This window comes from Gasterosteus aculeatus, chromosome 3 (assembly GCF_964276395.1).
Source record: "Gasterosteus aculeatus chromosome 3, fGasAcu3.hap1.1, whole genome shotgun sequence".
In the NCBI taxonomy this organism is placed as follows: Eukaryota; Metazoa; Chordata; class Actinopteri; order Perciformes; family Gasterosteidae; genus Gasterosteus; species Gasterosteus aculeatus.
The window spans coordinates 1,087,338-1,104,805 of NC_135690.1; the positions used below are offsets into that span (position 1 = coordinate 1,087,338).

At 48.0% G+C, this 17,468-nt stretch overlaps 1 protein-coding gene across 11 annotated transcripts in view; it reads left to right on the forward strand.

Moving 5' to 3' along the window:
• Positions 1–1,723: 1,723 nt before the first annotated feature.
• The window catches only part of znf521 (zinc finger protein 521), an 88,028-nt gene continuing 72,283 nt past the window's right edge, over positions 1,724–17,468 (forward strand). For 4 of the 11 annotated variants that reach the window (XM_040170905.2, XM_040170908.2, XM_040170907.2 and 1 more), the window contains exons 1-3: positions 1,850–2,708; positions 9,367–9,423; positions 15,387–15,587. In XM_040170905.2, the coding sequence (XP_040026839.1) occupies positions 2,669–2,708; positions 9,367–9,423; positions 15,387–15,587 (298 nt within the window). In that variant the 5' untranslated portion in view covers positions 1,850–2,668. Of the gene's footprint in view, positions 2,709–9,366; positions 9,424–15,386; positions 15,588–17,468 lie in introns of all 11 variants that reach the window. The other 7 variants (XM_040170906.2, XM_078098582.1, XM_078098585.1 and 4 more) reach the window with 6 other exon arrangements.

The window sequence follows — 17,468 nt, forward strand, 5'->3', positions numbered from 1 at the left end:
AAGCAACATTCCTCACCTGAGGGTTCTTCACTTGAAGAAGGGGAGAAAAAAAAAAGAAAAAGAAAGTGTGTACTGTAACTTAGAGACTGAACTGAGCACCGAGTCAAGTCGAGCCTTTTCCCAGTTACTTTGTCACTAATGAAAGTTGCAAAGCGCCCTGGAGGCCTTAAGAGCCCTGCTTGTTTGTGTTTGGGAGAGCATTCGAGAGGAGGGGGGCTTGGGGGGGGGGGGCAAGGTGGTGAAACTTTGGGAGAGCCGCCTGACACGGCGCTGAGAGGCAGTTGAGATTGAAGTTTTAAGGCAGCCGGGGTCTCCTGACAGACTCCACCTACAAATAGATGTTTCATATGTGTGTGTTTACCAACTACTGTAGATTTTGAAACTTTGAATTTACCAAAGCACATCACGTCGATCGGTGTCATACGTTGTTCCATTGATCTTCCGCGCGCATTTGCTGGCAGCGTGTGGGTGGGGAAATTATTCGAAAAGCAAAAAGGGGTGCGGATGAAATTGCGAGATCCAAATTGAGCAAAACCGAAAGGAAGCCTTGACATCATATGTAGGTCACAAGTCCCCATTTATTATGTCCAAGTCCCACATATGCCGCCCAATAGGGATGTAAGAAAATAACAAGGCCTTTAAAATAGGAGTGTGATAATGACAGCCAGCTAATAGATAAGTCTGCTCATTTTTTTCCTATTGCATTCATTACTTTGTGGTGCTGGTGATTAGCTTAAACGTCTGTAACAGTAAAAGGCCTCATTATGAACTCCAAAGTAAAAGGTGGGAACACCCTAAAGAATAAGAGCAGCCTTATTATGTGCTCACATCATTAACTTTTAGAGTTTTTGGGTAAAAAATGTCTTTCTTTTAGCAAAGTTAAATTCAGCCACACAAAGGCTATCAAAGGTTGTTGTTAATTTTCTTCCTCTACGTGTTTGGGAGTTGAACCTATCGACTGTCTCCCTCCTTCCCTGAAGGTGTGCGGCGAAAAGCTCGCTCTCCTCGCACAGTTTGTCTCTGTGAGTCAGGCGGCGCAGAGGGGGGGTTGAAGGTGGGGGAAAGCGGGTTGCGTGACTGTGATTTTTCGACGGGGCCCCCGGCCGAGGCTGCCTATAGGGGCCCAGCCAGAAGCCCTCTGCAGGACTTCTACCTGGATCTCATTTTTACATAGCTGGGGTGTTATGGGGCTCGCAGAGGAGGCTGTATTCCAACGCACCGTAGAAAAGAAACAAGGAGGTTGTGTGAATTCTTTTTTTGTTTACTACTATCATTCTTTTTTTTTTTTTAATTTAAATGACTTAGTTGGGTTCATTTTATTAGAACTACTGGAGCGATAAGTATTGAAATGACAAAATGGAAACAAATCATATTGTAACGTTAAAGTGCATTTTTTTGTCAAAATCCTCAAAATGATCCGCGGATAGATATTTCTTTATAAATAGCATTCAAATGGTTAATAGGACACAATGAGCTGCATTTTTATACTCACACTGAACAATAACATTGAAGAACCAAAACAAGAAAATATCAAATAAATCAAATAAAGCCATCAGCCCGAAATCCTGAAACGCGCCTCTCGTGTCAACAGAAGATGTATTTCTGCTGAACCGTTTCCACCAGAAGGGGGACCAGTCCGTCTGCCGTAGACCGAGAGGGGCCGACGGCGAGCTGAGGCAGGAGGAGACGCCAGGGTGAGCCAGCCGACTTTGGGTTTAGAGTTGGACTCCGGATCCGGGGACCGGCGGATCCAGCAATCCGCATCTTGCCGTGATCCCTAGGATTTTAATCATGCCTCTCTGTCTGTGTGTGAGTGCAGGCAGGCTGACAATGATTTCCTCAGTGATTACGTACAGAGCGAGTCCCTGCGGGGTAGGGGCCCCCTCTGGAGCCATCCTGATGGCTTTGGGGGCCTTGCTTCCATTTTCCATTATTATGTGGACTACCGGAGCGACAGCGCAGTCCAAGACCTTGCAGGTTTGTGATGAGGAGGGAGCTTCCATCTTCTCTCTGCTTCTTCATCCTCTTTTAAGAGCAATTTAGACGTAGACTTAGATCAGATTCCGAACCTAATTCATGATTAGCTGACTGGAGTAAAGCAAAGGAAGAGTCTATAATAGTTTTGATGCTGTTAGGTGGATATGAAGTGAAAAGTGTTATTATCATTTTTCCTTCATTTTTTTGTGGTTTTGTTGCATTTTTTTTTTTGCACTCTCACAGGAGGCGTTCGGCTGATGTCTTTCTTGCGCGGATGCATTTGAGATGAGATGCGAAAAGCAAATATTCCGCTTTTATTTCTAAACGAACATCAAGCCTGCACGCGCGCGCGTTTTCCCGGAGAATGGAAGCGCATGACGGGGATTACTATATTCTCACACTTTTCCAGATACCCGGCTCAACTAAATAGAGTCGCCTGTACCGATCGGGGGTAATTGGATTTTATAACATCCACCTACTCATCACAAAAAAAACAAAAAGCAAAAAAAGCAATAAGGGCAAACTCGCACTTAGACCTGCACGGCGTCGGGCTAAGTTGCATCGGTCTGTAATGCTAAAAAGGCTGCCGCGATTCTGGCCAGCGGGATTTAGAGAGACTCTGCCTGCAGACCACCCCGTCTTACGCAAATTGTCAGACTGAAACTGAGCAACTTCAGCGTTTTCTAATAGGATGTCGCGCCGCAAGCAAGCTAAGCCAAGATCACTGAAAGGTAAGTGATAAGCCTCCGCCCGGCGGCTCCCCGCACTATTCATGTGACGCTGATGACAAGTCTACCGAGCATGAACTGAACTGAACTGCTATTATTACCATTAACACCCCTGATTGTCGCCTATAGCATTTTTACGCATTTCCAACGAGTCTTCCTGTTTGTGTTGCGCATGGGATCGACCGCGTGCACGTATGGGGGGGGGGGGGGGGTCACTTGGCGTCGCGTGAACCGGTTTACAGTTCGGGCTCGCATTGTGATGACGGGTAAAAGTGCAAAGGGGGCAACGGGGCGACGGGCCGTCTCGAGATGCAACAGCGCGGCGCACCGCTGGCCGACATCTGGATGCGTTAAAGACGCTCCAGGTCGCAACTTGAGCCGTCTGGTGGAATGGAGAGCGGAGTCACGTGACCCGACCCCCCCCTCCACCCAGCAAAATACCCCCACACCCTTCTGAGGAACTAGGAAACATTTCTTATGTTGAGGAGAGGGAGTGCTGTAATGTGTGTGTGTGTGTGTGTGTGTGTGTGTGTGTGTGTGTGTGTGTTTGTGCACAACGGTTCAAATATAAATAGGTGGTTTAGTGATAATTGGATCTTTTTTATCTACATAAACGTTATAAAGTTATCCAGGAAACAACTGAACTTTATGATGGTTTTCTTTCTTTTAGCTCATGCACATCAGGACACACACCTTGTGTGATTTTAGTTTTCTCTCTTTTCTTTCAGTTTTTCTGTCTTTTTGTTAGTTTTTTTGAGCCGGTTGGACTGGTGGTAATTCGACCGCGTATTTGTGTCTTGGGCGAGCTGGAGGGGAGGGGGGAACAGAGACAGAGCAACATGCATCAGCACGCACGCGCACACACACACACACACACACACACGTTCACACACTACTTTTCTCTGTAGCGTTTCAGTGGCAGAGCTGCTCGGCTCTTTGGAGGTTGAGCTCCAGTTCATCTGGCAGGCATTGTATTTTGCTCAGCAAATAATTGTCCACAATTTCACATTCCCAGCGTGTGGTCTGCGGGCCCCCTTCTCTCCCCCCTTTCGTTCTCGGAAGTCTTCATCTCAAAGGAAGATTACATGGTCTGCGGTGGTACATTCATGCAGCCACCATTTTAAATCAATACCCAGGAGAGGCTGGAAATGTGAGTGCATGCACGTCTTGAAATTGTCACGTTCTGTTTCCAGACCGGCTCTGCTCTTTTCACAGTAAACAGCTCTATACATAGATGCCATGTTTTCCCACACCAGATTGGCATTGACTGCTTTTTTTTTGTTGTGGTGTTGACGATTGCTATTCTCAAAAGACGTGTCACTTAGATATAATAGTCCCCTGCACGCGTGCCTACAAGCTACAAGTGTGTGTGTGTGTGTGTGTGTGAATTCTGAAGAACATCTGTCAAGATTTGTGGACATCTATGTGTGCGAGAGAAAGTGCGGGATGGAGAGTGAGCCAATCGGCATGCAAATTAAGTCAGAATGAAGACGTTGTTTTCCTATTGTCAGTAAAAATTTAATTTGGAAAAATGTGGTGCACCAAACATCTCGACTTGCATGTCCGCATAGCGACTGCTGAAGCGGAGCAGAAATGCAGATACGTCATAGATATTTCCCTTCCCTGGATCCGACCCAAAGAAGGCCAGGCAGATGTTATTTATTGTTCTTTGTCCGTCTCTTTCCTCTGGCACAGAGATGCACTTATGCAGATGTCCACGATAACTTTTCTTGTCATTTTAAAAATAAGAAAGTATTTGCCTGACGCCGTTATTCTCCACTATCGTTTCGACCGCAATTTTCAGTTTATTTGCAGCCTTTAAAAAAAAAAAATATTATCCTGTCACAAATGCAGCATCTCTACATTTTTGACACCGCGCTTTTCCACGTGTCCCTATGCAACGCATGTTTTCCCGTCTCACTTTTCTAGGTTGTCTTTGGCTAACTTGAAGCAGTGGTCACTTCCCCCCCCCCCTTTTTTTTCCTGCGCAGAAAGAACACTTTGTTCTGCGGAAGGTAAAATAAACGCGTGTGCCGGTGGAACACTGAGGGAAGGGGGAAAAGGGGCATTGTGTGTGCCGCGGTTTAGGGATTGGCGTGGACGGTACGGACATGGGCTGTGTGTGTGTGCGTGTGTGTGTGTGTGTGTGTGTGTGTGTGTGCGTGCGGAGGAGATGAGAAAATAATGCTGTGACAGTTGGCACTCTTTTCCTCCCTGGTGTAGCCCAGCACACCCACTTCCTCAGTATTGGCTGCTTGTGGGAGTCAGAGGTTATGTTTTTGGTCCCATTGAGGAAAAGGGCAACATTACAAGTCCCGTTTCAATTAAGTCTGAGAGACAGATCCGGCTACGTTATTGCTTGGGGGAATAAATGGCACAGGACAAGACCATACATCATTCGCCTATATGCAAACACTTCACCCTGGCCACTGACATTTACTCAATCCTGAGCCTTCTGCATTTCTCAACTGTAGGCACATTGTAATTTTGTTTTGATGTGCCGAGGCTTGGGGTCAGCACATTGCCTCAGTCAGCGGTGAGCACAGAGAAAGGAGGATCTCACTCCCAAAGCCGGCGTGCAGCGCGTGATAGACTGCCACGTTGCCCGTCCTGCTGCTGCTGCTGCTTCCTGAATAACGGCGAGGCCGCATTGATGTTTTCATCTGGAGCACAAATGACAGTCTCAAGTCCAACGTGTGCATTGGCCGGGCAGCAAGTTTCCAGGCCTGCGATCCGCATATATAAATATATTTTCTGCGCCATTTACTCTAAGTATAGAGGTTGTCATGGAATCAGCCCTGTGTCATGTACACCTTAAATATTTGATGTTTTTGAGGAGGGGAGATCTGTTGCCACATGAGTGAGTTTTTCTCGTCATGAAAGGCCATATTACTTTACTCTTATAATATGATGCTTGATGTGTAATGGGCCAATTTAAAATTAAGTAATTGTGATTTTACTTTAAAATTCCTATACTCCGACATAAGGAGATAACGTTTGAAGGACGTTTCATTTACCTTCATACCAAGTGAAAAAAAAACTGCTATTCAGATTAAACCCTAAAATGTGTCTTTTTTTAATACTCAAATTTGTCACAATTAAAATCTTTTCTTTCTTTAAATGCACAACCACTCCCCCTTTTACGCGCTATAAGAATAGGCCTCTGTAACGGAAACCTGCCCTTTTGAGCTCAAGTATTTTTGTCAACGGAACAAGATCCGTCAAAAACTCAATTTGAACAATTCAAAACGCAAAAAAACCCCGCACTTCCTCGCTTTCCATTTCACTTCCCCTGTTAAAACAGTTGCGTCAGTTTTAGTTTATAGGAAGCTGCAATATTCCAGACTGTTCACAATTAATGATCTGTGGCATAACACCCATTAACACTTTTCTAATGTGACACAAAAATATGGTTAGCATTATCATTAAGGAAATTATGATGGAGCCGTGGAAGAATCCCATTAGCGCGGCTGTCAGTGCTCTTGACGGGCGGCTCGGTGTGCTGGACTGGGTGTCGCGGGAGCTGGCCGATATCTCTTCTCGCTTGTTGTCATGGTTTGTCTGCCACATGGAGAAAGAGTCCTGATTCAGAGTCGCTGATTGATTTGCACGGCTCCCGCAAACCCCAAAATGGTTGCGAGGCTTATTCTCATCTGTGTCGTTTCCTCTATAACGAATAGCGCTAATCATTTTTTTTGGAGGCTAAATTTGCAGTAATTGCATGACGGGATCAATGATACGTGAAATTCTTTTGTTTATCTACTAGTGGAGTTATTTTTTCTAGTTAGTTATTTCTTAAAATTATAATTTACTAACAGCATACAGCAATTAATGAAGGATTACAAATATTACACACCGTGATTAACATGCTCCTCTTTTGTAAATAATTTATGACACTAATCGCCAGTTCACATAATGCTCATTAAGAAAGTTATTCACATGCACCGTGTGTCCTCCCTCCCTCCCTTCCCGGCCCTAATTGAGGAGGGTTGACCTCTTGACCCGAGCTAAATTGAGTTGTAGTCCCTGTGGCGAGCGTCTCCTTCCCGGTCAGTCAGGGCGGATTACACAGCCATTGTGTTCGCCACTGTATCGTCCAAGCCGGCTGTAACCAAGCAGATGAGTCACGCATATCCAGGAACACACTGTGGGCTTTTTGCGTACGCACGCAAATACGTGGTAATCCATCGACAAAAGCACAACAAATGTACAGTAATTGCACACGCGCGTTTGCGTGCACGATCTTCAGTCGTCTCCTGCACAGCAGGGATTCGTTTGATAGATTAGGAAGGGTGTAAGCCGCTGAGAGTTTGTCGTGTTTTGCTTATTCACGTCTATTAAATCATCAGTTTTATGCAGTTTTGTGCGCTGATCCGTCCGTGTTTTGTTTTTCACTTTGCGTTTAGTTGTTGTTGCTTCTCATTCTGCTCGTTTGTCTGTAGACAACACATCCATCCCCCTGATTTCTGTGCGTGTGAGGCCGGCGTGGTGATTAGTGTCCTTTAATGCTGGGCCACGTGTTGCAGGATTATGTCTTTCCTGCTCCGGCGTTTTGAAAATCAAAAGGAGCAGTAATGGTCCCGTGTGTGTGTGTGTGTGTGTGTGTGTGTGTGTGTGGAGTGTGTGTGTGTGTGTGTGTGTGGTATTCTATCAACTAAACGTAGCAGCGTGATTACATGTTGTCACCGGCTGAGTGATACGCCGTACCTCGTCAAACATTAATTAACTGATAGCGGCGACACACGTGGAACAATGCGGACCGGAGTCATCGTCGTTATGAGGCGCTGATGAGCGTTTCATTAAAGCTGTCCCGCTATTTGTTTTATTACTGTGTCATGACTGTTGATCAAATGTTCAGCGCCTATGAAACATGGCGGGGGTCTGGCCTTTACCTGACGGCTCTCCCTCCATTATCGCTCCAAGCCCTGCTATTAATTATCCAGTAGACAAATGAGCGGCGCGACTGCGCAGTTGACTAACGCGGTTTACTTTAAATGACAAAACTTTTAATAAGTTCACAGTGGTGACAAAGCGATCGCAAACCGCCGCAATGTTTAGGTTCTCGTGTCGCTGTGAAATTGTGAGCTTTTTTCCGCCCGAACTCGCTTGCCAACAGGGACGGTAATCAAAACAAAAACTCCGTCTCCCAGCGGCAATCTCTGATAGAACCGTGGGGTATTTATTAGGACCCCCCCCCCCCCCCCATCCCTCGCCCGTTTAAATGATCCTAGATGCAAGGCGCTCAACGGCGCCGGAGAAACTCATTAAACTCTCGGGGCGTCCGTCGCCGAGGCCTCCTTTAACAGGACGCCTGTCGACGTCCTCTTTGGTGGCTCCCAGGGACGCGTCTCCGGGGCGTCCAGCTCGGCCCGTTCCATCACTTTTAATTGATATAGCTAATTAAATGCTAGACCGCCGGACATTTGTTTAGCATATTTTCAGTTCTAACATTAACTGAGGGAAATATTTTTTGTGTTCAGCGTGCATGTACTGAGTGAATAGAGCCAGCTCTGGACAATGGTTTATTTTTGATTAAAAGCAAGAGTTTTTTCACTGGACCGTTTGCTCGTTTTCCATCTTCACAAAAAAAAGCAGCAACCCCTTGCCTCTTTCCCTGAGGTCTGACACCCTGCTTGACGCTGACTCCTGCTCCCCCGAGGGGGCCCACTGCCACCACGCTATCCTGCCTTAATTATGCAAAGTACGGGATATTTTGTGCGCTTTTTAAAAGTGCGGCAGTTTGTGCTTTGGCAGCCGGTGCCACTCTCTCCTACTGGGAGGTCCTGTCAGACTCCCCGTTACTCCTCGCCCGGGAAAATGAAAGGCTAGAAAGAAAAGACATAATGGAGAATGCATTTCAACTGCAGGGGTGGAACGCAGAGGCGTAAGAAGTCCTCAGTGAGACCCTCATTTTACATGGAACAGGTGGGAGAGTCTTTTGTTCTCTTCCTGCTGTTAAAATCCATTTCATTTCCTGTACTTGACACGCCACAAGGAACTCTCAGCAGTTCCAAAAAAGGCTCTAATGTAAAAGGTTCCTGCCTTTTACTAAACAGAAGTGGGGCCTTTTTCAAGGCCGTGCTGTTATCAGAGAGTCAAAAGTTGTTTAGTCGCCATGCGCCTAATGAGCGTTTCAGCGATCGAGCTGTCACCACTTTGTCAGCCGTCCTTTTTAACGGGAAAAAAAAAAAAAGCACTTTGCAGCCGCTTTGCTTGTTGTGACACGTAACGCGAATATATATTTTATGCATTAATGCTTTCTGTGCTTTTAAGTTTGGATCACAGCTCCACCTTTTTTTTTTACTTCGGACCTTGGCGCTCCACAACCTTCACAAGGTGTTTTTCACTTGGTCACTGTTGATGTTGCGAGGACGTTTCATGGGAGACGTTCATAATTCATCACGTCATTACCCAGTCCAATATGTTATTTACGTGGGTGGCTGTTTTTCTTGTTGCCAAACCTCATACATATGAAAGGCTTGTGCCGATTCCCAAACCACAGGTTGAGCTGTCGAAAGCTGTTGAAATCTCTTGGAGTTTCCATACAGAGAAACCTCAATAGTAAATAATAAAAAAGAAGGAAATCTCAATGTGTCTAACTTGTTTTTCACCGTTAACTGTTTCTTTCCCTCTTTTTCTCCCCGTTCTGTGTTTCTGGCAGTAGAAGACAATGTGACAGAGGACCAGCACAGTCCCGGGCAGCCTGCCATTCCGAGCGGTAATGCTCCATTTCATATTTCATCATTTCGGGCTGGAAAGTGTATCATGCCTCTGTTTGTGTTTGTGTGTCTACAAAATCTTGGTTGGGTGGGGAATGTCAACACAAAGTCTGTATTTCCCCTCTCTGAGGTGTTCGTCCTGCAAACTGCATTGGTCGCATGCGTCTGCATTCGAGAGCTCTCCTTCCTTCGTTCCCGTGCATGCATACGTGCGCTCATCGCTGTCCTTGTGTGTCTGTGTGTTCCTGCCTGTTTTTGTTTCCCAAGCCTCTGCACGACGTAGAATAGAGCTACCCAGATGAATGTGTCCTGTCTCCACGCGTGCCATTCACAGGGGCCCTCCAGGAACGAAGCGGTAATTCAGGTCAGGCTAGCAGAAAGCCCCCTATGAATGAAGCCTGCTCCCGACGCTCCACACTGTATATTTTCATTTCATTTGTCTCTGGTAAAGGTTAAGTCTCAGGCGTGGTTATTTTAAACCCGATATGGATGGTTCTGGGGACCCTCGGTACTCCTAGGCTGCCACATTAGTCCGGCATTTACCTTCTGAGTGCAAAACACAGAAGCAAGCGCCCCGACAAAAGCTGCTTTTGACTAAAGTGTTATTGTTTCAAAGTAGTCTTTTTGTGAGGTATCTAAAGGGAGAGATCAGTCAGAGGTTTCCCATCATCTCGCCTCCCATCTGTTTTCCAATTACCAATTTTTTTTTCTCATCTTTGGAAAAGCTGATCCGTGTCTGCCGCTGAGTTAATGTGTATTGATAGTCATCGGTTTAGCAATGCAGAGGATAGAAATCTCCTCCTCAGCCCCTTCTAACCCCCGGCTCGAGGGACGAAGCACTGGGCATAAAAGGCAGACTTTGCCTCGGAGACCTCCCGTCTTCCAGAGCCAAAGCAGAGCTAATGAGTGCGCCTGATTACAGCGACCCCCTCAGACTCACGGATCGCCCCGCTCGCCGTCCCGCCGCCGCGTCGCTCTCCCGAGCCGCCACATGATCGATGTCTGCCTGTGGAGAAATCAGGAGGGCGCACAAATTAATTTCTCACTTTCCTCCTTTGACTTTGTCTGAGGATGCGGCCGGTTGAGCGGTCAACGGGAAAACGGCTTGCTTGTTGTTTAACGCCCGCCTTGATGGTAGCAGCCGCGCTTCGTGCCCCAGGCAGCTCCTTCTGGCCTCCCGGGTTTGAAAAAGCTTACCTGCTCGCCATCCGTCTGCCACGCTGACGGGCATTAGAGTCGCGGACAAGCCGAGGGCTTGATCAGGCGTCGTAAGTAGCCCCCCCCCCCCAGGTCGCGCTCTTCAGTGACCCGGATCCCGGTTCTCACTCATGTCTGATACGTAGCAAAGGATGCTAACAAAGGCAGCCCTCTCAGAGACAGACAGTGTTTTGCATAGTAGAGGGGCAGGAACAGTGTGATATCTGAGATTTAATGAGGCGGTGCGCTTTTTTTTTACCCAAAGAGCGTCGAGCAGGCTTAAGATGTGCAGCTCGGCTTTACCACGGCGCTGCCTGTGTGTAATTATAACCACATGCTCCGTGCCTTCTCTTCTCTCTTACATATGCATCCCTTTCTTTTTTTTGGGGGGGGGGGGGGGGGTGTCAGCTCTGTCAGAGCGGAGTGGACTGAGGCGGGCGGAGGCGTTGTGATCTGAAGGGGTCCGTCCGGGTGGGAGGGTGCCGTACGGCGTGGGGTAGAAGGGGTAGCGCGGTGCAGCGGCGTCTGAGGCTGCAGATCAATGTGCTGCGGAAGAGGAACAGGAACTCGCTCACTCCACCACTTCAGAAAATCACAGTCTCTATTATTCATTTCCTCAGATGTTTTGCTGCACTAATGGCGCTGCGTTCAATACCGTCGGTCCGAGGCGAGCGAGAGCGTTTGGTACCATCAAATCGTGGTTTCTCGTTCGACTGCCTTGATTTCCCGTCCGTTTAAATGCGGGTATCTGTTTTTGATGGCGCACGACGCTGTCTGTGTCTGTGTGGCGCTTCCGCCATGGCGTCATTCTTTGCCCTCCCGCAAAGTCAGTTTCAGCGTCCATTCAGCACGCGCCGCCGCGTCGTCACCAATGTGCTTTTCCTCTTTGCCACGTGGGAAACACTCGAGGGGGAAACGCCTCAGTTTGTGCTCGTAATGTGCTCAGCGTTTTTAAAGAAATGGCTTTTGACTAATTTCAAATTACAAATGCATCAAAACATTAAACAGCAATTAGTCCTTAATATGAATCCGGGGGGGCTTGAAGCGGGTAACTCAAAATGCCACGCCGCCGTCCCCCCCTCACGTCCCCCCTCTCACGTCCCCCCCCCTCACGTCCCAATGCATATTGTTGTGGATCGTTAACAATCTGGCGAGTGTCAAGCGCCGTGTCGTCGGATCAGGACGTTCTTTAATGATGGGGGGGGGGATCAGTGGATGTGACGGTCTGAGTAGAGACCCCCGGATCCCATCCACACAGAGGAGGATACACTCGGAGGCACATGTGGCATTAGAATGTGGCGTGACCTATATATGGCGCGTGCTCGGCAAAAGTTTTAGATTTTTTTTTTTAATAATGAGGCGCCGGCAACCGCGTGAAGGTTATTCAATCTTAATGTCCTCCCGTTTCTGACAGCCTCCCTTGCTCTGATAAAGGAGCGCTCTCACCTTTGATCAGGCCCGCCGACACGTGTCGACAGAAGCTGCTCGCTGGTTGAAATAAATTCTTAATTCGAACTTGGGGGTGGGTGGTTGTAGGGGTGGGTTGCTGGGGGAGGAGGGGCTGGTATAGAATCTGGATCTTTGGGAAGCGATGTGGGAAAATGAGGTGATGGGTGAGCTGGTGATGATGTTTTATCCTCTTTCACAGCACAAAGACAGACTCATGCTGAACCCTGATGCAGACACACTGTGTGTGTGCAGGCATCACACACACACAGTGTGGGGTTCAGGGTCTGGATTTGAATGAACGAACACACACACATTTCAATCACGGCTTCCATAACAACTTTTCCGGCGTCTCTATTTCTTATTTTAGGCTCACAGTGTTTTAATCTTAAAAGCGAGGGTGGTACTCATCTCTAGCCAGCCGTAACTTTTCAGATCACAACTCTATTCTCAGGCTGTGCAGCTTTTCTTGGAATACTTCTATATGTTCAAGCCCTTCCTCCTCTCCCCGTGGTCAATGTCTCCGGCTAACTCGGTGTGTGGGCCCCGGGTGTTGGCTTCCCTGCTAGGGACCACGGGTCCCTGGTGGGGCCGAGGCAGCAGAGAGGAGAATATCAATTAGAAGGTTATAAATATTTAAGAGGAGAAATATTCAATAATATAAGGGTGGGGGGTCCAGGGTCCTCTTCAACTCACAGGATGAAAGTTGTGGCATTATAAATGTCACTTGGTGCCGTAAGAGACAAGCGGGCGCGTGATGGATGGACTCGCACCCAGACGGATATTACAGGGCTGTAAAGACGTCAGTCACCATCCAGATATCCACATTTCATTAGTGCGAAACTAACGGGGATTTAGTATCATAAAGATTAAAATGGACGCCTTTCAGTCAGCTCTCCGTCGCTTTCCCCCAGTTAATAATTCCTCAGGCTGAGCTACGATCTTCCTACTTCGAGCTGACCTTTTCGCAATATAGATCAGCGCTCAATGTTGCTTCCCTTTCGTCCTTCCCTTTGCCAACTTGGTCACGTTGAGTAACGAAATCAACAAGGGCGTCAGGCATGTTGCAAAATGCTCAATACGCCGCACATCTTCCCTCCCATATTCCTCATGTGATTGCCAGCCCTTCCAAGCATGCGGGTATCGATCGGCTGTCCCGCCTGCAGAGACCGGTAGAGGAGGATGTCCTGATCTGATGGATTACTGTATGAGGCCCAGAGGCACTGGAACCTCAGTATTGACGTGGCTCTTTAATCCCAGTGTTGGACGTGACCCTGTCGGGTCCCCGACTCCCCCTGCCCTCACTCCGGACCCCCGCCCGCCCCCCCCACACACCTCCAGCACTGCATCACGGTGGTGCACCGGAGGTCACTGGGCCTCAGACTGAAGCACCGACCTTGCTCAGATTCACTCGATGCTGCAGCTAAAACGTGTCACTAGAAACAACAGGAAACATGGAGGAAGCATGAAGCTCTTTGGGTTTTAATCTCACGTTTGTGATGATGTTATGAGAGCAGAACGAAATGCGTCTTCGTTCCACATTAGGAAACGTTTTATTGGGTGAAACATAGATGGCTTCAATGTAGCAATAGGTTTTTTTTTTCTGTTGGAATTGAGCTGTAATATTAGACAAATTAATGATTCATGAAGGCCGTTGGAAAAACAGAAACCTAAGCCTTGACTTCCTCCACAGGCACCCAGTAAAGAGAAAGTGCATGTTGTGAACTCTGTGTCTGTGCAGGAATCATTAGTCTATATTGTGTGGCTTCTGGACTCAGTCAGAGGTGTTCCCCCCCTAGAGCAAGAAAGGCCGGCATCTGTGAGGATTGGGTTGGGATTTTCATTTTCTTGAAACACCTTCTGTTCTGTTCTGCATGGTCCCACCGGGGACCACGGCGCTGATATTTTTAGAGGGCAAGTTCCGAGAGCCTCAGTCGCCAAGAGGGAAGGACAATGGAGGGTGTGATGTTACATCAATACTTGGCGCAAGTGTGGGGGGGGGTGGGAGAAAATCCTGGGTGGCCTTGATGAGCCCTGGAACGCCTTTCCTTAAGGAATTTCCTGCAGAAGGACTTAAAATGGCCGCCCGCGTGTGTGCAGACGCCCGGTTGTTTGCACAGAGTTACACCTGCGCGCGTCGGCGCCGCACGCGCCTTCGTCCTCCTCGAGCGCAGTTAACCTCGTGTTAGGCGAGAAAAAAAAGAGTCTTCTCATGTTCCCCTCCGGTGTCTGGGGAGCAGCTGAGGAGCATCACCGGGGCTTAAAATGGCTGCCGGTTTAGTGCCAGGCCTCTCCTGTCCCACAAACGCCTAAACCAGGGGGACTGTGTTGTTTGTACGGCTTTTTTAATCAGTCTTATTGTGAGGCGCGGTGGTCGCGGCGGGGGAGAAAAAGGGCCGCGGGCCGCGCTGCCTGTTTATAAGACGCGGCCCCGCAAAAAAAAAAAAAAAACAGATTCGCCGCTCCTCGCCGAGGGAGGCTGTTTACTGCCTGCGAACGGCGCCGGGTTTGATTTGTCGTCCGACATGTTTAAGGCGTCACATAAAGATCTTCAGATCAGACCGGAGCCTCGAAAAGATGATTCCCAGTCGTGGTTCAGTCAGGTTGCCCACCCCTTGGCACTGCTGCAGCAAGAGAGCCAACAAGAGACAAAGCTGCAGATGGATTGAAGAATATTGATGCGTGCGACCTGCGGCTGCCTGCGAGCGAGGCTGAATAATTTAAGGAAGTGTGTCGTGACGACAGCCTGACGCGCACCGCTCTCAATTTTTCTTTTTGGTGTGCCTTGCTTGCGCGTCCACGCGTCCACAATTTTGGCACAGATGTCGCGATAACATCGCGTGATAGACGCTGACTGATGAAATTCAGCTCTCACTGGCGAAATGTCATATTTCTTTGGTCGAGCCAAAACTGCAATCCAGGATTTATTAACTACACATATTCCCACCAGTCTAGTTTCATATACTCAAGTTTTGCTTGGGTGAAGCAGGACAAACACAACGCAAAAAAACATTTCTAATATCAGAAGCGTGTGCTGGTGTGTGTATTACATTTGTGTGTTTGTGTGTGAGCGCCGTGCCACCTTTTCCTGTGTACATCTCTCACCCTCACCTGCCCAACCGCTCTGCTATGGCATGAGTGGTTGAGTTACAGAGGACCAAATTGAACCTGCATTTTTATTACAGCTTTTATTATTGTTTTTATTAAATCCAGAGTCTAGAAATCCATTTTATTGTCACCCAGAGGAAGCTGTTGTTCCTCGCGCCCCCCCTCCCCCACCTCTGACTGTGTGGCGCTGTCATTTCCTGTGGCTCGGCAGATCCAGAGTGCGCCCTCGAGAGGGCGGCGGAGGATGGTGAGACCGGGCGTCTGAGGAAGAGGCTGCTCTCTCCGGAGGAAGCGGAGGAGGGAGAGGACGACGACGAGGAGCCGGCGCTGCACAGCTGCGACAGCTGCCGGCAGGTGTTCGAGTCGCTGAGCGATCTCACCGAACACAAGATTAATCAATGCCAGCTGACAGGTAAACAACGCTCAGCCCACCGAGCCTCCCCTCCACCGTGCCACTCAGCTCTTCTCCCACTCCCACTCTCGCTCTATGCCTCCACCAGAGAATATGCCACAATATGTGCGTTAGTGTGCTGCACCGAGGGGAGCGCAACACCAGACTACCACCTTCCTTGGTACATATCCAACAGCACACACACACACACACACACGTGTTATTTATATGTGCTGCGCATCAATATCTACAGGCGTGACACACAAACAGGCCTCCGCGTGTCCTTATAGTAGATCACCGCAGGCTGCAGTATGTGTATTTATAGCATGTGCTCCGCGTCCTTGCCTGGCTCAGTGTGCACCAGTTCTAACCTTTTACTAGAGTCTAACGCGCAGCTACGAGGTCCCGACTGGAACCGGATCCCGGCTGCAGGAAAGTCCCTCAGCGGGTCCCAGCGCTAGCTAGCTGCAGTGAAAAAGAAGGATGCCGTTGGCGGACTGTGTCACTGACCTGTTGACGGATGAGTAGGACTATAAATACCCTGACAAGGTGGCAGACAGAACTAATGATGTCAACTGAAGGTTCCCCGTGCGCGTCGCCTGGACTTGCTGTCCTCCTTTTACACGTCCTGATGGGCCGGCGTCGAGAAGCACCGGCCGACGTGCATTTCACCACAGACCTCGTCTCTGGTTGTCGCGTCCTCAAAAGGACCACGAGGAGTCTGAAGACAAAAGCCCCGTTCATGAGAAAGTCTCTTTCCCGTTGACATTCAAGAACGCAGTTTGATTTCGTATTCCACAACCCACAATCAAAAAGCCACAGATTATCGTCTACTGTGGAAATCAGTCTCAGGGTCCCGTGTTTGTGGGTATATGAGCATGCGCAGAATTTGCATTCTGTATGTGTTAATTTAAGCAGAAGCGAATGCATGCTCATTGCAAGTGTGACTTGTATGTGCATTGGCGCATGTATGTGCGCGCAGGGGGGGGGGCTCATGTGTGCAAATTCAAAGTGACGCTCAGTCGACCAGAGGTGTGAAAATCAATACGCTGTTCACATTATTGTCCTCCCAACAAAAGCGTGCACGCGCTTGAAGGAAAACTAAGTGCAGCACCCCCCTGTCACCTTTTTTTTTTTATTCAATGCAACACATAATTCCATTAAGCCGGCATTGTGGGCAGTCGGTTCGGGGAAGCCAGGAAATAAAAACACAAAGAGGTGCACATCATAGGCGAGCGTGCACTAACACAAATTATCTTCAAATTATACTTATTTAGATGTTCAAGTCATTTGTGTTTTTCCAGGCTACAGGATACGGACCCTTCTAGGTGCAGCACCGTTGCCATGTTGTCATGACTGACTCAGACATTTTTTTTTTAATAATTGCGCCTGGCTTTAATAAATGTCAATCTCACGGACAAATAACCCCTAATTGCTCAATGGCGGAAAAAAACACAGTTTGGATAAGAGCCCCCGTGGAAACCAAACAAAAGAATCTAATTGCCATTAGGGTATTGTGATTGCGTAGAAACACTCTATTAGTATTCAAACACAGTGGGAGAAAAGAAACTTCTAGATGGCATACTAAGTACTTTGAACGTGTGCGTGTTTGTGTATTCTCTGGAATATGGGAGGAGATTTCCTATGTGGCATTATGTAGACATCCATGACCAATTAATCTGCCTTACATCCAGTCTCTGCTCACAGATGGATCCTTCATTAGAACCATTTTCTAATCAACCACCAGCACCTGCTAAACCTTCCATTTTTACAATCTCAAATATTTTATTTTTGGTAAACAAATTGCAGAGCTTGACTGGAGCCAATCCACGTATGGAAATTGACTTGCTGTTGCCTGACAGAACTCAGCTCTTTTCTCCCCAGCTGATCTCCCGCAGTGTG